The sequence below is a fragment of the Lithobates pipiens genome, unplaced genomic scaffold (assembly GCF_037356315.1).
Source record: "Lithobates pipiens isolate NorthernLeopardFrog02 unplaced genomic scaffold, aLitPip1_a1.2 Scaffold_57, whole genome shotgun sequence".
Lineage (NCBI taxonomy): Eukaryota > Metazoa > Chordata > Amphibia > Anura > Ranidae > Lithobates > Lithobates pipiens.
In genome coordinates this window covers 3,263,085-3,281,141 of record NW_027507879.1, presented here as the reverse complement: position 1 = coordinate 3,281,141, position 18,057 = coordinate 3,263,085, and the positions used below count along the sequence as shown (strand labels likewise).

At 43.1% G+C, this 18,057-nt stretch overlaps 1 protein-coding gene across 1 annotated transcript in view; it reads left to right on the top strand.

Annotated features, from left to right (window-relative positions):
- The first annotated feature begins 1,380 nt into the window (after positions 1-1,380).
- The window catches only part of LOC143958142 (cholesterol 24-hydroxylase-like), a 59,340-nt gene continuing 42,663 nt past the window's right edge, over positions 1,381-18,057 (top strand). The window contains exons 1-4 of the mRNA XM_077467606.1: positions 1,381-1,630; positions 5,429-5,506; positions 11,938-12,019; positions 17,022-17,092. Of these exons, the coding sequence (XP_077323732.1) occupies positions 1,500-1,630; positions 5,429-5,506; positions 11,938-12,019; positions 17,022-17,092 (362 nt within the window). The 5' untranslated portion in view covers positions 1,381-1,499. The remainder of the gene's footprint in view (positions 1,631-5,428; positions 5,507-11,937; positions 12,020-17,021; positions 17,093-18,057) is intronic.

The window sequence follows — 18,057 nt, the reverse complement described above, 5'->3', positions numbered from 1 at the left end:
GTAAGTGAAAAAAAAAATTGAGCACCAGCCGCTACTGATCTGCCTGTACATTTAACATTATCCCCCCCCCCCCCCCCCCCACAAGGCAATGCTGCTGTCCAAAGGTGCCCCCTGTGCTCCTTCATCCAGAGTGGGGGCACTCTAGTACAGGAAGTTTGTTACTGGCCAGATCACCAGGTGAAAACAGAGGGGAGGAAAAAGCCAAAGAAAAGGTTTGGTTTTAATACCAATTAAGCTCCAGTTAGGAATGCTATTCGTTAGGGTTGGTTACATTTGGTGGATTTGTCTGTGCAGAAAAAATCTGTAAGCAAAGGAGCATTGTCATATACAGTGTGTCATGGAACAAAATATTTTAATATCAAGAGCGGACCAATGCAGTACAGCGTCATTACATGGTACAGGGTGCTGTGATTGGACCCATGTGATTGGTTCCATGTGATCACTGGTGCTGACCAATCACAGATCACACACAGTAGTAAACAATAATGTCATGAATGGATTCCATTCACGATTACTGTTTACTTTGTGCCATGTCATCGCACAGCGATCACGTGGCATCTGGGCCGCTCACAGTGGCCGAATACCAAGCAACACAATCCGCTGTGTCCGGTGGTTGTATATTGCACCATTGTGCGCCCCAAGAGGTGCGCGCAGTGCGCATGTGGACCTTGACGTCCAGGTATGTTGCGGTGCCTGGGGGAGCCGTCCACCAGCAGTAAATGCTGGCAGTTGGAAAATGGTTAGTCCTCATCAGATGTGGTCAACTCCACCCTGTACAGTATTCCTCTCTTCAAAACAAACAAGGAAGTTCAATAGCCAGTAGCCAATAGCTGCCCTTACGTCGTATTTTGTCCATCAGACCAGCATACAGACGGTTTTCCCGTTAGGAATTGAGTCCGTCGGACAGATTTGAATCATGTTCTATTTCTAGGTCCGTCTGTTTTTTTTTTTATTTTTTACGAAAAATGATCGGATTAGCCCACACACGATCGGATCGTCCGACGGACTGATCCCGTTGGACCTAGTCTGCCGGAAAGTCCGGTCGTGTGTAGGCGGCATTAGGAGCGAGCAAGAGAGGGTGGCTACATACAGTGGGACCTCGGAGATCGAATGTAGCCCCCACCTTCTAACAGGGAGTCAGATCACAGCAGCAAAATAAAAAAAAATTAAAAAAATTTGGAGGAGGATGACAGCAACAAAAGGGACTTTTTTGAGTTAAGAATATTTACTTGAATAGAATATATTTTTTTGAAATCCAGAGTTTATTGTGACTTTAAATCCTGTATCAGCTGAGGAGCTGTAAAATGCCGTCATTCAGGTTTCTCATATTGCACTCTGCACTGCACAGCCCTCTATAATTGTAGAGGCCCCAGTCTGAAGGAGGTTGGACAAACCCAGGAAATCGGTCTATTGTTGCCCTTTGTCCTATTTTCAGCAGCCGGTTTGGAATTAAGAAGGGTTGCTGTCAGCCAAAAGGTGTCTGCAGCTTCTCGGCGACAATGTGGGCTCTTGTTTTCTGGATCTTTGCTCTTCTGCTATCCCTGGCCTCCGTGTCTTTTATCCTATTCTGCGGATATGTCTTCTACATACATGAGAAATATGACCACATTCCTGGACCCCCCAGAGACAGGTAAGTGAACCTTATTTTAACATAGTTAAAGTGGAGCTCCACCCCCTTCTCCTTTGCCACATTTGCCACCTTTCGGAGGGGAGGGGAGGAACGGATACCTGGTTTTGACACCCACTTCCGGGTGATTTCACCGCGGCAAGATCACCCGGAAGTTTGGTCCCCCTCCTCCTTCCTCCACCGCCAGGCCATTCACAAAGTGCAGAGCGCTTCATGCATGCGCAGTAGGGCTAGGGTTGCCACCTGTCCGGGATTCACCCGGACAGTTCGGGTTTGGAATCATGTGTCCGGGTTTCAGACTGCCTGAAACCCAGACACATTATTCAGATTGGACTATGGCTTCCCAGCAGGGTTGCTGGCTGCAGTTGTCTAAGCTGAGAGTGTCTGTTACACTCTCTTTCATGCTGCCCAAAGCCAACACTAACAATCCCCCCAGCACACTTACAGATGGTAGAGGAGAGAGGGCTTGATCTGTACCTCTTCCTCACTGCCCTGCCCCTCTGAATCTGCCCACTCTCCTTAGAAAAGGAAAGTGTGGGCTGGAAATTTTAAGTTCAGCAGCCTCAGATACATCTGAATGAGAGGTCCTGACTGCCAAGGGGTGAGTGAGCTCACCATCCATCCCTGTCTGTGACTGAAGTCTCCCACATCTCTCTCCTGCCTCTGAATGAGTACACTGAGGTAAATCAGGGTTCTCAGAGCACCCCTTACATCAGAGTTCCCCCTTCAATCAGAGCCCCCTCTGTACATCAGATTTCCCAGGAGATCCCTTATGTCAGAGTCCCCAGAGTTCCCCCTTACATCAGAGTCTGCAGAGTCCCCCCTTACAGTGTAAGATAACTTTGTGAGTTCAGATGTAAAAGGGGAACTCTGTGGACTCTGATGTAAAGGGGGACTCTTGTTATTAACTTCATATGATTAGAAATGTTATTTAATAGCAAAATATATGTATAGTTTATACTTAAAAAAAAATTGCTGTGTGCCGCAAAAGTGTTCGGGTTTGACTTGAAGAAAAGGTGGCAACCCTAAGTAGGGCACCGGCTGTAAAGCCACAAGTCTTCACTGCCAGTTTCCCTTGCAGGTAATGGCAGTATTTGCATAGCTCCCAACTGTCCCTGATTTGGAGCAATGTCCCTCTGTCCCTCTTTCCTCCTCATTTGTCCCTCATTTTGGTCTGATCTATATAGTTTTATATAAAACGCACTTTTTATGTTTCAAACAGTGTTTCCCAGCGCTAAACCTTTCATCCAATTTCTAAATTGCTGCATTTGTAAATTTTAAAAGCCAATATAAAGGAATATTAGTGGTAAAAAAAAAAAGTCCTTGTGGATTATATGAACTTTTTTTTTTTGTTTGAGGGGGGGGGGGGGGGGGTTAATTCTCCTTTAAAGAGGAAGTAAACCCTGATGGGTTTACTTCCTCTTTGATTCCCTGAAAAGGTAAAGCATAATGGACTACTATGCATCGCATCGCATCGCATAGTAGTCCATTATGTGTCACTTACCTGACACAGGAGCCAGCGCAGTCACCGCTGTCCCCTGTAGTCCGGAGCATCCATCTTCTCGGTGGGTCTCGCTGCTCCAGCGCTTTCATTTGGCGGAGCCGCAATGACATCACTCCCGCGCATGGGCACGGGAGCCGCCACTCGCGGCATATCGCCGCTAACAGCGGTGTGCTCAGTGCGCCTGCATGCCGCTGTCTACGGTGCATGCGCCGCAGACAGCGGTGCCTGTCTTTTGGCAAATATCTCCTAAACCGTGTAGGTTTAGGAGATATTTCTTGGACCTACAGGTAAGCCTTAATCTAGGCTTACCTGTAGGTCAAAGTGGTTTGTAAGGGTTTACAACCACTTTAAGGGGGCGTGCCCTATGCCTACATACAGTTGTTAGTAGGTGTCCCTCATTGCTATCTCAAAATGTAGGGAGGTATGTATTTGTAACTTTTAATTAATTGTAAAAATTATAATATTTTCTAAAGGAGCTGGAGCTCCCGCTTTAAAGTAGAGCTCAATCCAATCAATAAACTAAGCCCCCATACACAAGGTCGGACATTCCGACAACAAAATCCTTCGGATTTTTTCCGAAACTGGTGTTGCATACACACGGTCTGACAAAGTTGTCGGAAAATCCGATCGTTCGGAACGTGATGACGCTTGTTCCTTAGGATGGGACTACGTTGCGGCTAATAGCCAAGGTCTCGTAATTTGATCTGAGCATGTGTTCGCTACAAACGATCGGAAAAAGCCAGATTGGATTTTGTTGTCGGAAAATTTGAGGTACTACTGCACTGTCAATTGAAATCGCACCCTAAAGTCGCCAAAAGTAGAATTTTTTTTAAAGTCACCTATTGAGATTTTTAAGGGTAAACGTTTGTCGCCATTCCATGAGCGGGGGCAATTTTGAAGCGTGACGTGTTGGGTATCAATTTACTCTGTGTAATATTATCTTTCACAATATGAAAAAAATTGGGCTAACTTTACTGCTGTCTTATTTTTTAATTCAAAAAGTGTATTTTTTCCAAAAAAAGACCGCTGCGCAAATACGGTATGACAGAAAGTATTGCAATGACCGCCATTTTATCCTCTAGGGTGTTAGGGAAAAATGTATGATGTTTGGGGGTTCTTAGTAATTTTCTAGCAAAGAAAAACTGTTTTTAATTTGTAAACAACAAATCTCAAAAAAGAGGCTCGGTCCTTAAAGAGGAAGTAAAGGCACTTTTTTTTTTTTTTTAATGCAACCTGCAAGGTAAAGGCATAATGAGCTAGTATGCACAGCATACTAGCTCATTATAGTTACATAGTTAGTTACATAGTTAGTCAGGTTGAAAAAAGACACAAGTCCATCCAGTTCAACCACAAAAATAATAATAATAATAATAATAATAATATCATACAATCCCATACACCCAATTCTATACCCACAGTTGATCCAGAGGAAGGCAAAAAACCCCAGCAGAGCATGATCCAATTTGCTAAAGCAGGGGAAAAAATTCCTTCCTGATCCCCCCGAGAGGCAATCGGATTTTCCCCGGATCAACTTTACCTATAAATGTCAGTACCCAGTTATATTATGTACATTTAGGAAATAATCCAGGCCCTTCTTAAAGCAATCCACTGAGCTGGCACCAGAACCACCTCTGCAGGGAGTCTATTCCACATTTTCACAGCTCTTACTGTGAAGAAACCTTTCTGAAGAATAACTTACCTAAGAACGAAGCGGTCCTCCTCCTTTATCTTCACCAGTGCCGGTCATCCAGTGCCCAGGGCAAAGATGCCAAACTGCATCCCCCTTTCTCTTAGGGTTAGGGTCAGGGTGCCACCTACCTCTGCAATAAACCATTGCGCCAGAGGCAGCCGTTCCTCCTGCCCACCCCTTGTCCCGACCCTGATCTTCACCGCTGCCATGTATCCCAAAGTGACTTCCGGGTCTCGCTGCTCCGGCGTTGTGATTCGCCGGAGCCGCGATGACGTCACTCCCACGCATGCGCACGGGAACCGACACAAGCAGCATATCGCTGTGATCTGTGGCGCGCTCAGTGCACCTGCACGCTGCTGTCTATGGCACATGCGCCATAGACAGTGGTGCCTGTCTTTTTGCAAATATCTCCTAAACCGTGTAGCTTTAGGAGATATTTCTTGGACCTACAGGTAAGCCTTAATTTAGGCTTACCTGTAGGTCAAAGTGGTTTGTAAGGGTTTACAACCACTTTAAATGGTTAAACACTGCAATTATAACTAAATATATGTGTGTACAAAAAACACATTCTGCTGTCTCATTCACAGGAAATTATTTTCACTTTTAGCTTCCTCTTTGGACATTCTCCCACAACATTGAAGCACATGAAGAAAAATGAGCTTGTGTACGACTTGTTTTTTGAGTGGTAAGTTGTGCAATTATTTATTTTATGTTATACTGGGGAAGCGTGACATATGGAAAAAAATAATAATAATAATAGCAAAATCAACAGATTTATTTGAGATTATGAAAAAAAAGTGATTACATTTGCCATCTTGCTAATATGGATATAATAAAGCAGCCTTTTTGGGTTTCCCTGGGATGCCATGAACACCTGATGCGGTCTGCCCTGAATCAGTATAATGCGCAGCCATGGCGCGTGCCAGCCGCAGGCACCATAACAATCAATGAAGTTCTAGAGCTGGAACACACAATGTCCCACCCACACAATGGCAATGCATGGTGCTGAGCCAGGGCAGCCTGCCCCCAGCATTCAGAAGACAGACAGCACCTCCATCTAGACCTGCTCTGCCATGCTGATGGAGTATTTTAGGCCTCTGATGTATATTATTATAGGAGTGTAGTTTGTAGTGTGTTTGTTTTATTAACCACTTACAGACCGGACCATTTTGCTAGCCAAAGACCAGACCACTTTTTGCGATTCGGCACTGCGTCGCTTTAACTGACAATTGCGCGGTCGTGCGACGTGGCTCCCAAACAAAATTTAGGTCCTTTTTTTCCCCACAAATAGAGCTTTCTTTTGGTGGTATTTGATCACCCCTGCGGTTTTTATTTTTTTGCGCTATAAACAAAAATAGAGCGACAATTTTGAAAAAAAAACATTATTTTTTCTTTTTTGTCATAATAAATATCCCCCAAAAATATATAAAAAAACATTTTTTTCCCTCAGTTTAGGCCGATACGTATTCTTCTACATATTTTTGGTAAAAAAAAAATCGCAATAAGCGATTATTGATTGGTTTGCGCAAAAGTTATAGCGTTTACAAAATAGGGATAGTTTTATGGCATTTTTATGAATCATTTTTTATTATTTTTTTTTTCACTAGTAATGGCGGCGATCAGCGATTTTTATTGTGACTGCGACATTGTGGTGGACACATCGGACATTTTTGACACATTTTTGGGACCATTGTCAGTTATACAGCAATCACTGCTATATAAATGCAGTGATTCCTGTGTAAATGACACTGACAATGAAGGGGTTAACCAGTGGGTTGCAGTGTAGGGGTTAAGTGTTCCTAGGGGTGTGTTACTAACTGTGGGGGGTTGGGCTTTCATTTAGTGAACACTGATCTCTGCTCCAATCACATGGAGCAGAGATCAGCGTCACTAGTTGCTAGGCAGAATGGGGAAACGCTGTTTACACGGCATTTCCTCCATTCAGCCTTCCCGTGAGACGATCGCAGGTATGCCTGCGGCGATCGAGTCCACGGGACCCACGACCGGACTCACGCGGGACCCGACCGGCACTGCACGATGGCAGGGCGGCATTGAAGATTGGACGTACCTGTACGCCAATATGCCTGCCCGTGTTAATGTTATAGAGCAGGGGTCTCCAAACTGTGGCCCAAGGGCCAGATGCAGCCCTTTGCTAGCCTTTATCCGGCCCTTGGGGCACTATTTCTCCCACTGATATGAGGCACTATTCCTCCCACTGACACCAACAATGGGGCACTGTTTCTTCCACCGATACCAATGACGGGATACTATTCCTCCTCCTAATAGGGGCAATACCCCTCCTCTTTGACCACCAACCCTGAGGCCATATTTATTCTCGCTGATGCCAGGCCCATGACATTCCTGAAGAAAAAAGAAAAAAATATTGCGCTAACCCAAAAAAATGAGTGTATAAACCAGCAGCTACATCCGAATATAACCAAATTCGTAAATAAAACCAACACAATATAATGTAGCGCTAAAATATACTGTGAAAAACACACGTGACAAATAAAGAAAAAAATATAAATAAAGTCCAAATGCTAAGTGAATAGAAGAAGTCTTTTGAATCCTTATAGGACATAGGATGTGATTTTACACAAAATATGGAGGCTGGAAGGTGATCTTGAAGACATTCAAAAGCAGTGGATTCTAAGTAGAAGAAATCAAGATGGGTACTCTTACCGGAACCATGAGGTCAAGCATACATATAGAGATGAATGGATCTCCATGGGGCTATCAACCATTGAAGTTACTGTAAACCCTCTAATCCAAGGAGCAATGATCCGTGACGTCACCGGGATTCCTATTTCTCCAAGGTCCCGATGGAATGGATGTGAGGAAAACTCAACTCCAACAAAAACCAAGGATGATGGGTGGATCTGAACTCATATAAAAGATCATATAGAGAACAAAAAAGAAAAACAGCTTCCCATAGTGTAGATGAAAAATAACGAATGGCTGTTTATTGGCATAAAATCAGCAAAACACAGGATAAAAAGTATATTTTCAAAATAAAAACGTGATCACATAAAAAACAAGCAATACAGGGAACATGACTACCACGCCCTACGCGTTTCGTCCCATAGGACTTCAACAGGGCCATGACATTCCTGCCCCTGCTGGCCACACATTTTTGGCCTTCCTAAAGTCTGAAGGACAATAAACTGTGCCTTTGTTTTAAAACGTTTGGAGACTTGTAGAGTATGTTTTGTATCTTGATATAATGGTAAATTTGATTTAGTTACATTTCTCAGTTTCTGTGATAGACAACATGATACCCGGTCCTTGAATCAGTGCTGTGCACTTTGCTCATACTCTCTAGAATGTTTTTTTCACTGGCACTTCTGTTATTGCTTTACTGTATTGGCTCCAAGATGCTCTGATGCTAATTGATAATCCTGTCCCCTGTTTTTTGGGATTGGGCGCTGTATGTGGATTTTACAGTATATATGTTTGTTGTTTATCTCTAAAAAACATTTATTAAAAAAAAAAAATTATGGTAAATTTGAGCTCACCAATTGCCTTCAAACTTGGATAGAAAGAGTTGACATTTTCCAGCTTCAATAAAGGCACTTAAATGATGTAACACTATGTAACACTATGTAGAGCCTTTTATATTTGTTCTAATAATTTTTTTAATTATCAAGAGGCTTTGAGTAGGAAGTATTAAAATTTAAGAACACATTTTTGAGAAAAGAAGCAATGGTGACCTGAATTTGCATTAGGCTAGGTTCACCCTGCTCTGCCTATTGTCTACAGCGCCTTGAAAACTTATTCCTACCCCTTGAAAATTTTGCACATTTTGTCATGTTACAACCAAAAACGTAAATGTATTTTATTGGGATTTTATGTGATAGACCAACACAAAGTGACACATAATTGTGACAAAATGTGAAAAATGTCAAGGGGGTATGAATACATTTTCAAGGCACTGTATATCTGTCATTTTACATGCATGCATTTGATTATGGAATATATGGACTGGTCAGTATAATTTTGGGTAGCACCCACATATTAAAGAGATTTTCTCACACTCCTATGTAATAGTCTATAGGTCCTTCACATTGAGTTTATTTCCATCTACAGATGGTTGGCCAACTACTGAGGGTCTACTGTGTGACAGCCTCTTGCTAGGACACTGGCTAGGTCCCCCAGCAGTTTACAGGCCATCTGTAATTTCTGGGTTGGTGATCCTCGGGTGCTAGGTACCCTTGCTGAGGGCCATCCGTTTTTTGCCTTTCACCAGTGGATGTCTTGAGTGGAGAACCTTTGAGTGATTACACTCTACCCATTGTGGTGTTGTTGGCTATTCAGCCAAATCTCCCTACTTGGAACGTCCACTGTCTTCAGGTTCTATTGGGGCCCCTTTGGGGGGAGGGGATAGGGGGGTTGAAAGGTGTGGGGGGGGTCCTGAAGAATGTGGAGGGGTGCGGGAGTAATTGCAGGTGAGGGGGTTATGGGGAGGGTCAAATTAGGTCCAGAGGGCACCAGCATCATTTTTATTTTTTGACATCAGGGTTTACTTCCTCTTTACGTAATGTTTGAGAGCAGTTTTAGGCCTTAGGAGCCCAAAAGAACAGGAGTGAGACTATCTGGCCATACACTAGTCAAATTTTGTTTTAACGTTCAAAATAAATTCAGAAAAATCGTTGGTCAAAGCATTTGATCTTTCATCATTAAGTTGTTCAAAGGTCCTTCAAAATGTCTCCAGATCTGCTACTTGATTGGAAACCTAGACAACAAAACTGGTTTCTTTTGTGCCTAGAAACCAAAACAAAACAAAAACCACATTCACTGTAAGCCCTTGTACACACGGGTTGGACATTCCAACAACAAAATCCGACGGATTTTTTCAGACGGATTTTGTCCGAAACTGGTGTTACATACACACTGTCAGACAAAGTTGTCGGAAAATCCGATCGTTCGGAACGTGATGACGTTTGTACGTTACGACGGGACTACGTTCAGGCTAGTAGCCAGTAGCTTTGGTCTCGTAATTTGATCTGAGCATGCGTGGCACTTTGTCCGATCGGAATTCTCTACAAATGATCGGAAAAAGTCCTATCGGATCATGTTGTCGGAAAATTTTATATCCTGCTCTCCAACTTTGTTGGTCGGACATTCCGACGGAAAAAGTCAGATGGAGCCCACACATGGTCGGATTATCCGACAACACGGTCCGATCGGACATTTTCCGTGTGTACAAGGGCTAAGAATTTTGTTTGTTCAAGAACAATTTTCCATCCATCTTCTTTCAATTTTCTTGTCACCGTTGTTAAAAAAAAATGTTGATTTGTGCTCATTAACCATTAAAAAATGAAAAGAACATTGTAAAAATGAAAACTCTAACATTCTAAATGAAAATTCTACTAGTGTGATAAAGTAGGAGAAAATGTAGGGATTTTAACGGCACTAGTTATAAAGAAAGTTGAACAATATATAAAATAAAAGTATCCAATTTTTATTTAGAGCATAATTTTAATTCACCAACAATAAAATTGTACAATTTTATTGTCTGTCAATTTTAATTATGTTCCAAAAAAAAATTGTATACTTTTATTTTATATATTGTTCAACTTTCTTTATAACTAGCACCGTTTAAAATCCCTACATTTTCTCCTACTTTATCATATTATCTATTTGGGGGTGTGGTGCCTATCTAAAGGGTGCTTTGTATGCTTATGGTTGAGCCATCTGTATAAAATTCTACTAGTATCTGGCCAGCTTTGGGTACACTTGGCACACATCTTACAGTGTAGATCAGCCTTTCTCAGCCTTTTCAATACAGAGGAACCCTTGAAAAGTTCTCCAGTCTCAGGGAACCCCGGCTAAAAATTAGAAATCTACAACTCGTGATACATTAGTGCGATGGTCAGTGGGAAGAACGGTCCTTATGCTTGTGGTCATTGGGAAGAATTACCTCCTTACAGATAGCTAAAAAGATCAAAGGTGTGAGTGGGAACTTATCTGAGAGGCAGAAATGGCCCAATGCTGGAGGAACCCCTACAACCTCTGGAGGAACCCTGGTTGAGAATCACTGGTGTAGAGACCTGGATGGAAGGGTTTCTAAGGTACAAAGGAACAAATGTCACTATTACTCATAGTTCAGAAAAATATGGATATCACCAGCACTTCAACAGTGACTGTTATCTTGATGAAGGGTCCTGGTATGGTTTTGAAACATTGCATTGTGGTAAAAAAAGGTCTTCTTGGAGTCACTCTGGAGCACCGGTGATAGCCATGTATTTCTAAATGAACATGAAGTGTGCATAGGATAAGAAGGGTGTTGCACAAAGGGCCAGGTGCCCAGGATGGAGGACGCTCCCACCCACTACAATGCAGTGCACAGTTCTTGTTCTGAACAATACAGGCAGGGCCGTCTTTAAGGCAGGGCAAAAGGGGCAGCTGCCCTGGGCCCTGTCATTGTTGTGGGGCCCAAAGCAGCTGCCTCATACTTGCCAACTATCTTGGTTTAAATTCCCTCGTCCCTTGAAGTTTAAGTCCCTTCCTGTGTCCTGATATCTCAGTGTGAAGTGCTGCTACTAATGCTGCCCAGCTCTGCCCTATTGTGTACAGATGACTCACCTGCAGACCCTGTGTTTACATGTAAATAACCGTAAATAGCAGCATCATTCATATGAAAATAGCTGAGGCCAGCGGCATTGATATGTAAATAAAGGTGGCATTTATATGTATATCATGCATCCTTGCAGTGAGGAGAAGATGTGCTGTAACCTCTAGCAACAACCAGTGAGCAGTATTGCTGTACAGTAATCTCTAGCAGCCAATCAACAAACAGAAATCATGTGCTGTAACCTCTAGCAACTAATCAGTGAGCCTTAATGTGTGCTGTAACCTCTAGCAACCAATCAGTAAGCTGTAATGATATGCTGTAACCTCTGGCAACCAATTGCAATCGCTGCCTGATCTGATACAGTAAACTGATTTTAAGTCTAGCTGCTATTTATTATATGTCTCAGAGAAGGTGGAGAGGGAAATTGCATGGGGGGCCCCAAGAAAATTTTTGCCCTGGGTCCAATCAATATTAAAGACGGCCCTGAATACAGGACAAATAAGTGTACCTGTGTTTATACTTTGTCTTATTTTTTTTTACAGGGTCCAGAAATATGGCCCAGTTGTACGGATTAATTTTTTACATAATGTGATGATTTTAGTTGCCAATCCAGAAGCAGTAAAGGTAAGAATATCTCCATCTCTGTACCATCTCTGGACCATCAATGAACCAGTTGACTCATTAGAGTAAGCATAAGATATGTAATCATTAGCTGTAGTAAATATTGACCAGTTTAAGGTAAGGGGGTCTATCTATGCATTTGTATTTACCCAAGATTCATACATTGATCACCCAAGAGTCACACATTTTTTTAAAAAGATTCAATCAGAAAAAAATGTTTAAATCTTGAAAGAAACTTGTGTGCATCTTGGGTTAAAACATTGATAAAGAGACCCCTAAATGTTTGGATGCGATTACAGATTTTGCTTCAATATACATTATATTACCAAAAGTATTGGGACACCTGCCTTTACTCGCACATTAACTTTAATGGCATCTCAGTCTTAGTCCGTAGGGTTCAATATTGAGTTGGCCCACCCTTTGCAAATATTACATCTTCAACTCTTCTGGGAAGGCCGTCCACAAGGCTTAGGAGTGTGTCTATGGGAATGTTAAACCATTCTTCCAGAAGCGCATTTGTGAGGTCAGGCACTGATGTGGACAAAAAGACCTGGCTCGTAGTCTCTGTTCTAATTCATCCCAAAGGTGTTCTATGGGGTTGAGGTCAGGACTCTGTGGAGACCAGTCAAGTTACTCCACCCCAAACTCGCTCATCCATGTCTTTATGGACCTTGTTTATTCGCTGCCAAATATTTTACATTTTGACTCAGCACCTACTGCCATTTTTCTGTATCCCAGTTCCTATGTTTTCATGCATCGTTGAGTCGCTTGTTTCCACGTCTGAGATATGGATTTTTTGCCGCAATTCTTCTATGAAAACCACTTCTGACCAGACTTCTCCAGACGATAGATAGGCATGCATGGATCCCACTGGTTTTTCGCCAGTTTTTTGTTGATGGCACTGCTGGACACCTTCCAAAGGCAAGTAAGCATAGTTACATAGTTACATAGTTAGTCAGGTTGAAAAAAGACACAAGTCTATCCAGTTCAACCACAAAAAAAAAAGATAATAATAATATCATACAATCCCATATACCCAATTCTATACCCACAGTTGATCCAGAGGAAGGCAAAAAACCCCAGCAGAGTATGAACCAATTTGCTACAGTAGGGGAAAAAATTCCTTCCTGATCCCCCGAGAGGCAATCGGATTTTCCCCGGATCAACTTTCCCTATAAATGTCAGTACCCAGTTATATTATGTACATTTAGGAAATAATCCAGGCCTTTCTTAAAGCAATCCACTGAGCTGGCACCAGAACCACCTCTGCAGGGAGTCTATTCCACATTTTCACAGCTCTTACTGTGAAGAAACCTTTCCATATTTGGAGATGAAATCTCTTTTCCTCTAGACGTAAAGAGTGCCCCCTTGTCCTCTTTGTTGACTGTAAAGTGAATAACTCGACACCAAGTTCACTATATGGACTCCTTATATATTTGTACATGTTGATCATATCTCCCCTTAATCTCCTCTTATCAAGCGTGAATAAATTTAGTTCCTCTAATCTTTCCTCATAGCTGAGCTCCTCCATGCCTCTCATCAGTTTGGTTGCCCTTCTCTGAACTTTCTCCAGTTCCCCCATATCCTGTTTGAGAACTGGTGCCCAAAACTGAGCTGCATATTCCAGATGAGGTCTTACTAATGATTTGAACAGGGGGGCAAAATGTTATCTCTCTCTCTGGAGTACATACCTCTCTTAATACAAGAAAGGACTTTGCTCGCTTTGGAAACCACAGCTTGGCATTGCATGTTATTATTGAGGTTATGATCTACCAAAACCCCCAGATCCTTCTCCACTATGGATCCCCCCAGATCCTTCTCCACTATGGATTCCCCCAGTTGTACTCCCCCTAGTATGTATGATGCATATTCTTAGCCCCCAAGTGCATAACTTTACATTTCTCAACATTAAACCTCATCTGCCACATAGTCGCCCAATTAGACAGAGCATTGAGGCATGATGTGCCTTTTATCTGCTGCATTAAGTTTCCTTGGCCAACCACTGCATCTACGGTCCCCAACGTTGCCCAATCAATAGTGTCCTCAATTCTGAAAGATACAGGCAGATACTTTTTCATCATGCCATACCATTAGGGAGGCGTGTGATTGGCCCCAAATTTATTCTGCAGCAGGACAGTGACCCCCAACATACATCTAATGTCATTAAGGACTACCATAAAGAAGAACAAGGAGTCCTGAAAGTGATGGTTTGTCCCCCACAGAGCCCTGATCTCAACATCACTGCATCTGTCTGGGATTACACAAAAAGACAGAACGGTTTGAGGCAGCCTACATCCACAGAAGATCCGTGGTTAGCTCTCCAAAGATGTTTGGAACAATCTACCTGCTAAGCTCCTTCAAAAACTGTGTACAAGTGTAGATAGAAGAATTGATGCTGGTTTGAAGCCAAAGGGCCACACCAAAATATTGATTCAATTTCGATTTTTTTTTTTGTAAATTGATAAAAATAAATAATAAATGTGTAGGTTAGAATGGAACTTCAAGCAAACTGCTAAATACGTAATTATGCTATAAGTGAACAAAAACACAAAGCTGAGAGAAAAGCACTGAGGGCATGGCGGAGGGCATGGCTGAGGGCATGGCTTTGAGTGGGAGTGAGTGGTGTGTTTTCATTGCAATAAACCTTCCTTGGAGTAAAATTCTTGTTTTTTGCTGCCTGTTTTTTTTTTTTATTATTGACTACAGCAGAGAGTGAGCGGACTGCTCCTGGCTGATCTCAGGACATTGAGGGGAAACAGCTATCGCAGTTGACTACAGAACATTTCACACGCTATGGAGATAAGAATGCCCCATACACACGGTCAGACATTCCGACGACAAAATCCGTTGGATTTTTTTCAGACAGATTTTGGCCCAAACTTGTCTTGCATACACACGGTCGCACAAAGTTGTCGGAAAATCCGATCGTTCAGAACGGGGTGACGTGCAACGCGTACGACGGGATTATAAAGAGGCCAGTAGCCAATAGCTTTCATCTCGTAATTTATTCTGAGCATGCGTGGCACTTTTTCTGAACACGATCGGAATTTAAACGATCGGATTTTGTTGTCAGAAAATTTTAGATTCAGCTCTCAAACTTTGTGTGTTGGAAATGCCGATGGAAAAAGTCAGATGGAGCCCACACACGATCGGATTTTCTGACAACACGATCTGATCGCATATTTTCCGTCGGAAAGTCCGACCGCGTGTACAGGGCAGAAGAAATAGTCCTAACAGACAGAAGGTGTGAAAAAGGGATACATCCACAAAAACAAAAACAAATGCAGCCACCACATCTAAGAACCAGTAAGCTGCTAACTGTTTTTTGTTCTTGAGCTTAGATACAAAACTTTGGTAGCATCATATTGCAACACAGTACATGTCATAGATTTGGGCAATAGGTTATTGAATAGCATGTAAAAATGTCAGGTTCGTAACCACTTGCCGCCCGCCCTATAGGCAAATGACGGCTGCAAAGTGGTTTCAAAATCCTGACCGGACGTCATAGGACGTCCTCAGGATTTTGAGCCGCTGCGCGCCCCCGGGGGCGCGCTTAGCGGTGATCGTTGTTGCGGGGTGTCAGTCTGACACCCCGCAACTACGATCTCGGTAAAGAGTCTCCGACGGAGACCCTTTACCGCATGATCAGCCGTGTCCAATCACGGCTGATCACAGTGTAAATAGGAAGAGCCGGTGATCGGCTTTTCCTCACTCGCGTCTGTCAGGCGCAAGTAGAGGAGAGCCGATCGGCTGCTCCTCTGACAGGGGGTGTGTGTGCAGATCGATTATCAGCACAGCCCCCCCGAGGATGCCCACAATGGACCACCAGGGACTCCACCAGACCACCAGGGATGCCCAGCATCAGGTATGCCATCCTAGACCACCAGGGATGCCAGTCAGTGCCCACAATGGATGCCAATCAGTGCCCACAATGGGCATGACTGATTGGCATGCATTATTGTTTGGCACTGATTGGCATTTATCAGTACAAAACAATACAATCCAATGTCGCCTATCAGTGCCCATCCATGCCAACTATCAGTGCCCATCCTGCCTATCCATGCCCATTCATGCCGCCTATCCATGCCAATCTGTGCCAGCTATCAGTGCCAATTTGTGCCACCTATCAGTGCCCATCCATGCCACCTATCAGTGCCCATCCGTGCCACCTATCAGTGCCCATCCATGCCAACTATCAGTGCCCATCCATGCCCATCTGTGCTGCCTATCCATGCCCATCTGTGCTGCCTATCCATGCCCATCTGTGCTGCCTATCCATGCCCATTCATGCCGCCTATCCATGCCAGCTATCAGTGCCAATTTGTGCCACCTATCAGTGTCCATCCGTGTCGCCCATCAGTGCCACCTATCAGTGCCCATCAATGCCACCTCATCAGTGCCACTTCATTGGTGCCACCTCATCAGTGCCGCCTTATCAGTGCCCGTCAGTGCAGCCCCACCAGTGCCCATCAGTGAAGGCGAAAACGTACTTATTTACAAAGTTTTGAAACTGAAACAAAAAAAAATATTTTTTTTTTTAAATTTCCGGTCTTTTTTTTATTTGTTTAGCAAAAAATAAAAACCGTAGAGGTGATCAAATACCACAAAGAGAACGCTCTATTTGTGGGAAAAAAATGATACAAATTTCATTTGGGTACAGTGTAGCATGACCGCGCAATTGTCATTCAAAGTGCGACAGCGCTGAAAGCTCAAAATTGGTCTGTGCAGGAAGGTGTTTAAGTGCCCCCCGGTATTGAGGTGGTTAAAAAGCATTCAAAATGTCAGAAAGCACGTGTGTCCGGGAAATTGAGAATTCTATCGAGAAATGTTGCCAGGCTAAATAGAATGGAGTTGTCGGGGTAAAGCATGTATGTTTCACAAGGGATTTTTTTGGAACGATGTGCAGGAAAAGAATAAAAATCACAGTTACAAAGTGGCCGTTATAACTTCATTGAAGGGTAAAGCAAAGCTCTAAGATCTCCTCTTTTTTTATACCTTATTGTAGGAATTTCTGATGTCTCCAAAATACACAAAGGACAGGTTTTATAGCCGTATGTTCAACATGTTTGGCGTTCGGTATGTATCATATCTTCCAGGATATTACATACAAATTATATTGGGGTTATCCAATACAGTAGGTCTAAAGCCCCATACACACTATCAGATTATCTGCTGAGTTTTTCCTTCAGATTTACCAAAACCATATAATATGAGGACAAACCTTAGGAGTGTCAATGTGTAGGCAATCAGGCAGGCCCTTCTACTACATGGTTTTGGTAAATCTGAAGGAAAAACCCAGCAGATTATCTGATAGTGTGTATGGGGCTAAACTCCTCACCTGCTATGGTTCTTTTTATGCATAAAATCTTCCGTGCTTAATGGAAAACTAAAAGCAAAACTTTTTTTTTTTTTTTTTTTGGATAGAGTAAGGAAGGGTTTCAACTAGGGTTGCCACCTTTTCTTCAAGCCAAACCTGAACACTTTAGCAGCACAGGCCACATTGTTTTTTGTACAATACACTATAGGATTATAAAAGACCTGGGACACCTTTGGGTGCCCCAAGTTGAGTGATAATGCCGCAAAACAGTGGGCGTGGCCAAACTGCTCTTGCTGACACCATTGACACCCCCCCGCCCCCCAGTGATAACGAACCTGCCCCTAGACCAGTGATGGAGAACCTTGGCACCCCAGATGTTTTGGAACTACATTTCCCATGATGCTCAACTACACTGCAGAGTGCATGAGCATTATGGGAAATGTAGTTCCAAAATATCTGGGGTGCCAAGGTTTGCCTTTACTGCCAATCACACCGTTTTTAAGGCAGGACAAAAGGGGCAGCTGCCCTGGGCCCTGTCATTGTTGTGGGGCCCAAAGCAGCTGCCTTATACTTGCCAACTATCCTGGTTTAAATTCCCTCGTCCTTTGAGGTTTTAGTCCTGTGCTGTATCCCAATATCTCAGTGTGAAGTGCTGCTACTAATGCTGCCCAGCTCTGCCCTATTGTTGTGTACAGATGACTGATCTGCAGACCCTGTGTTTACG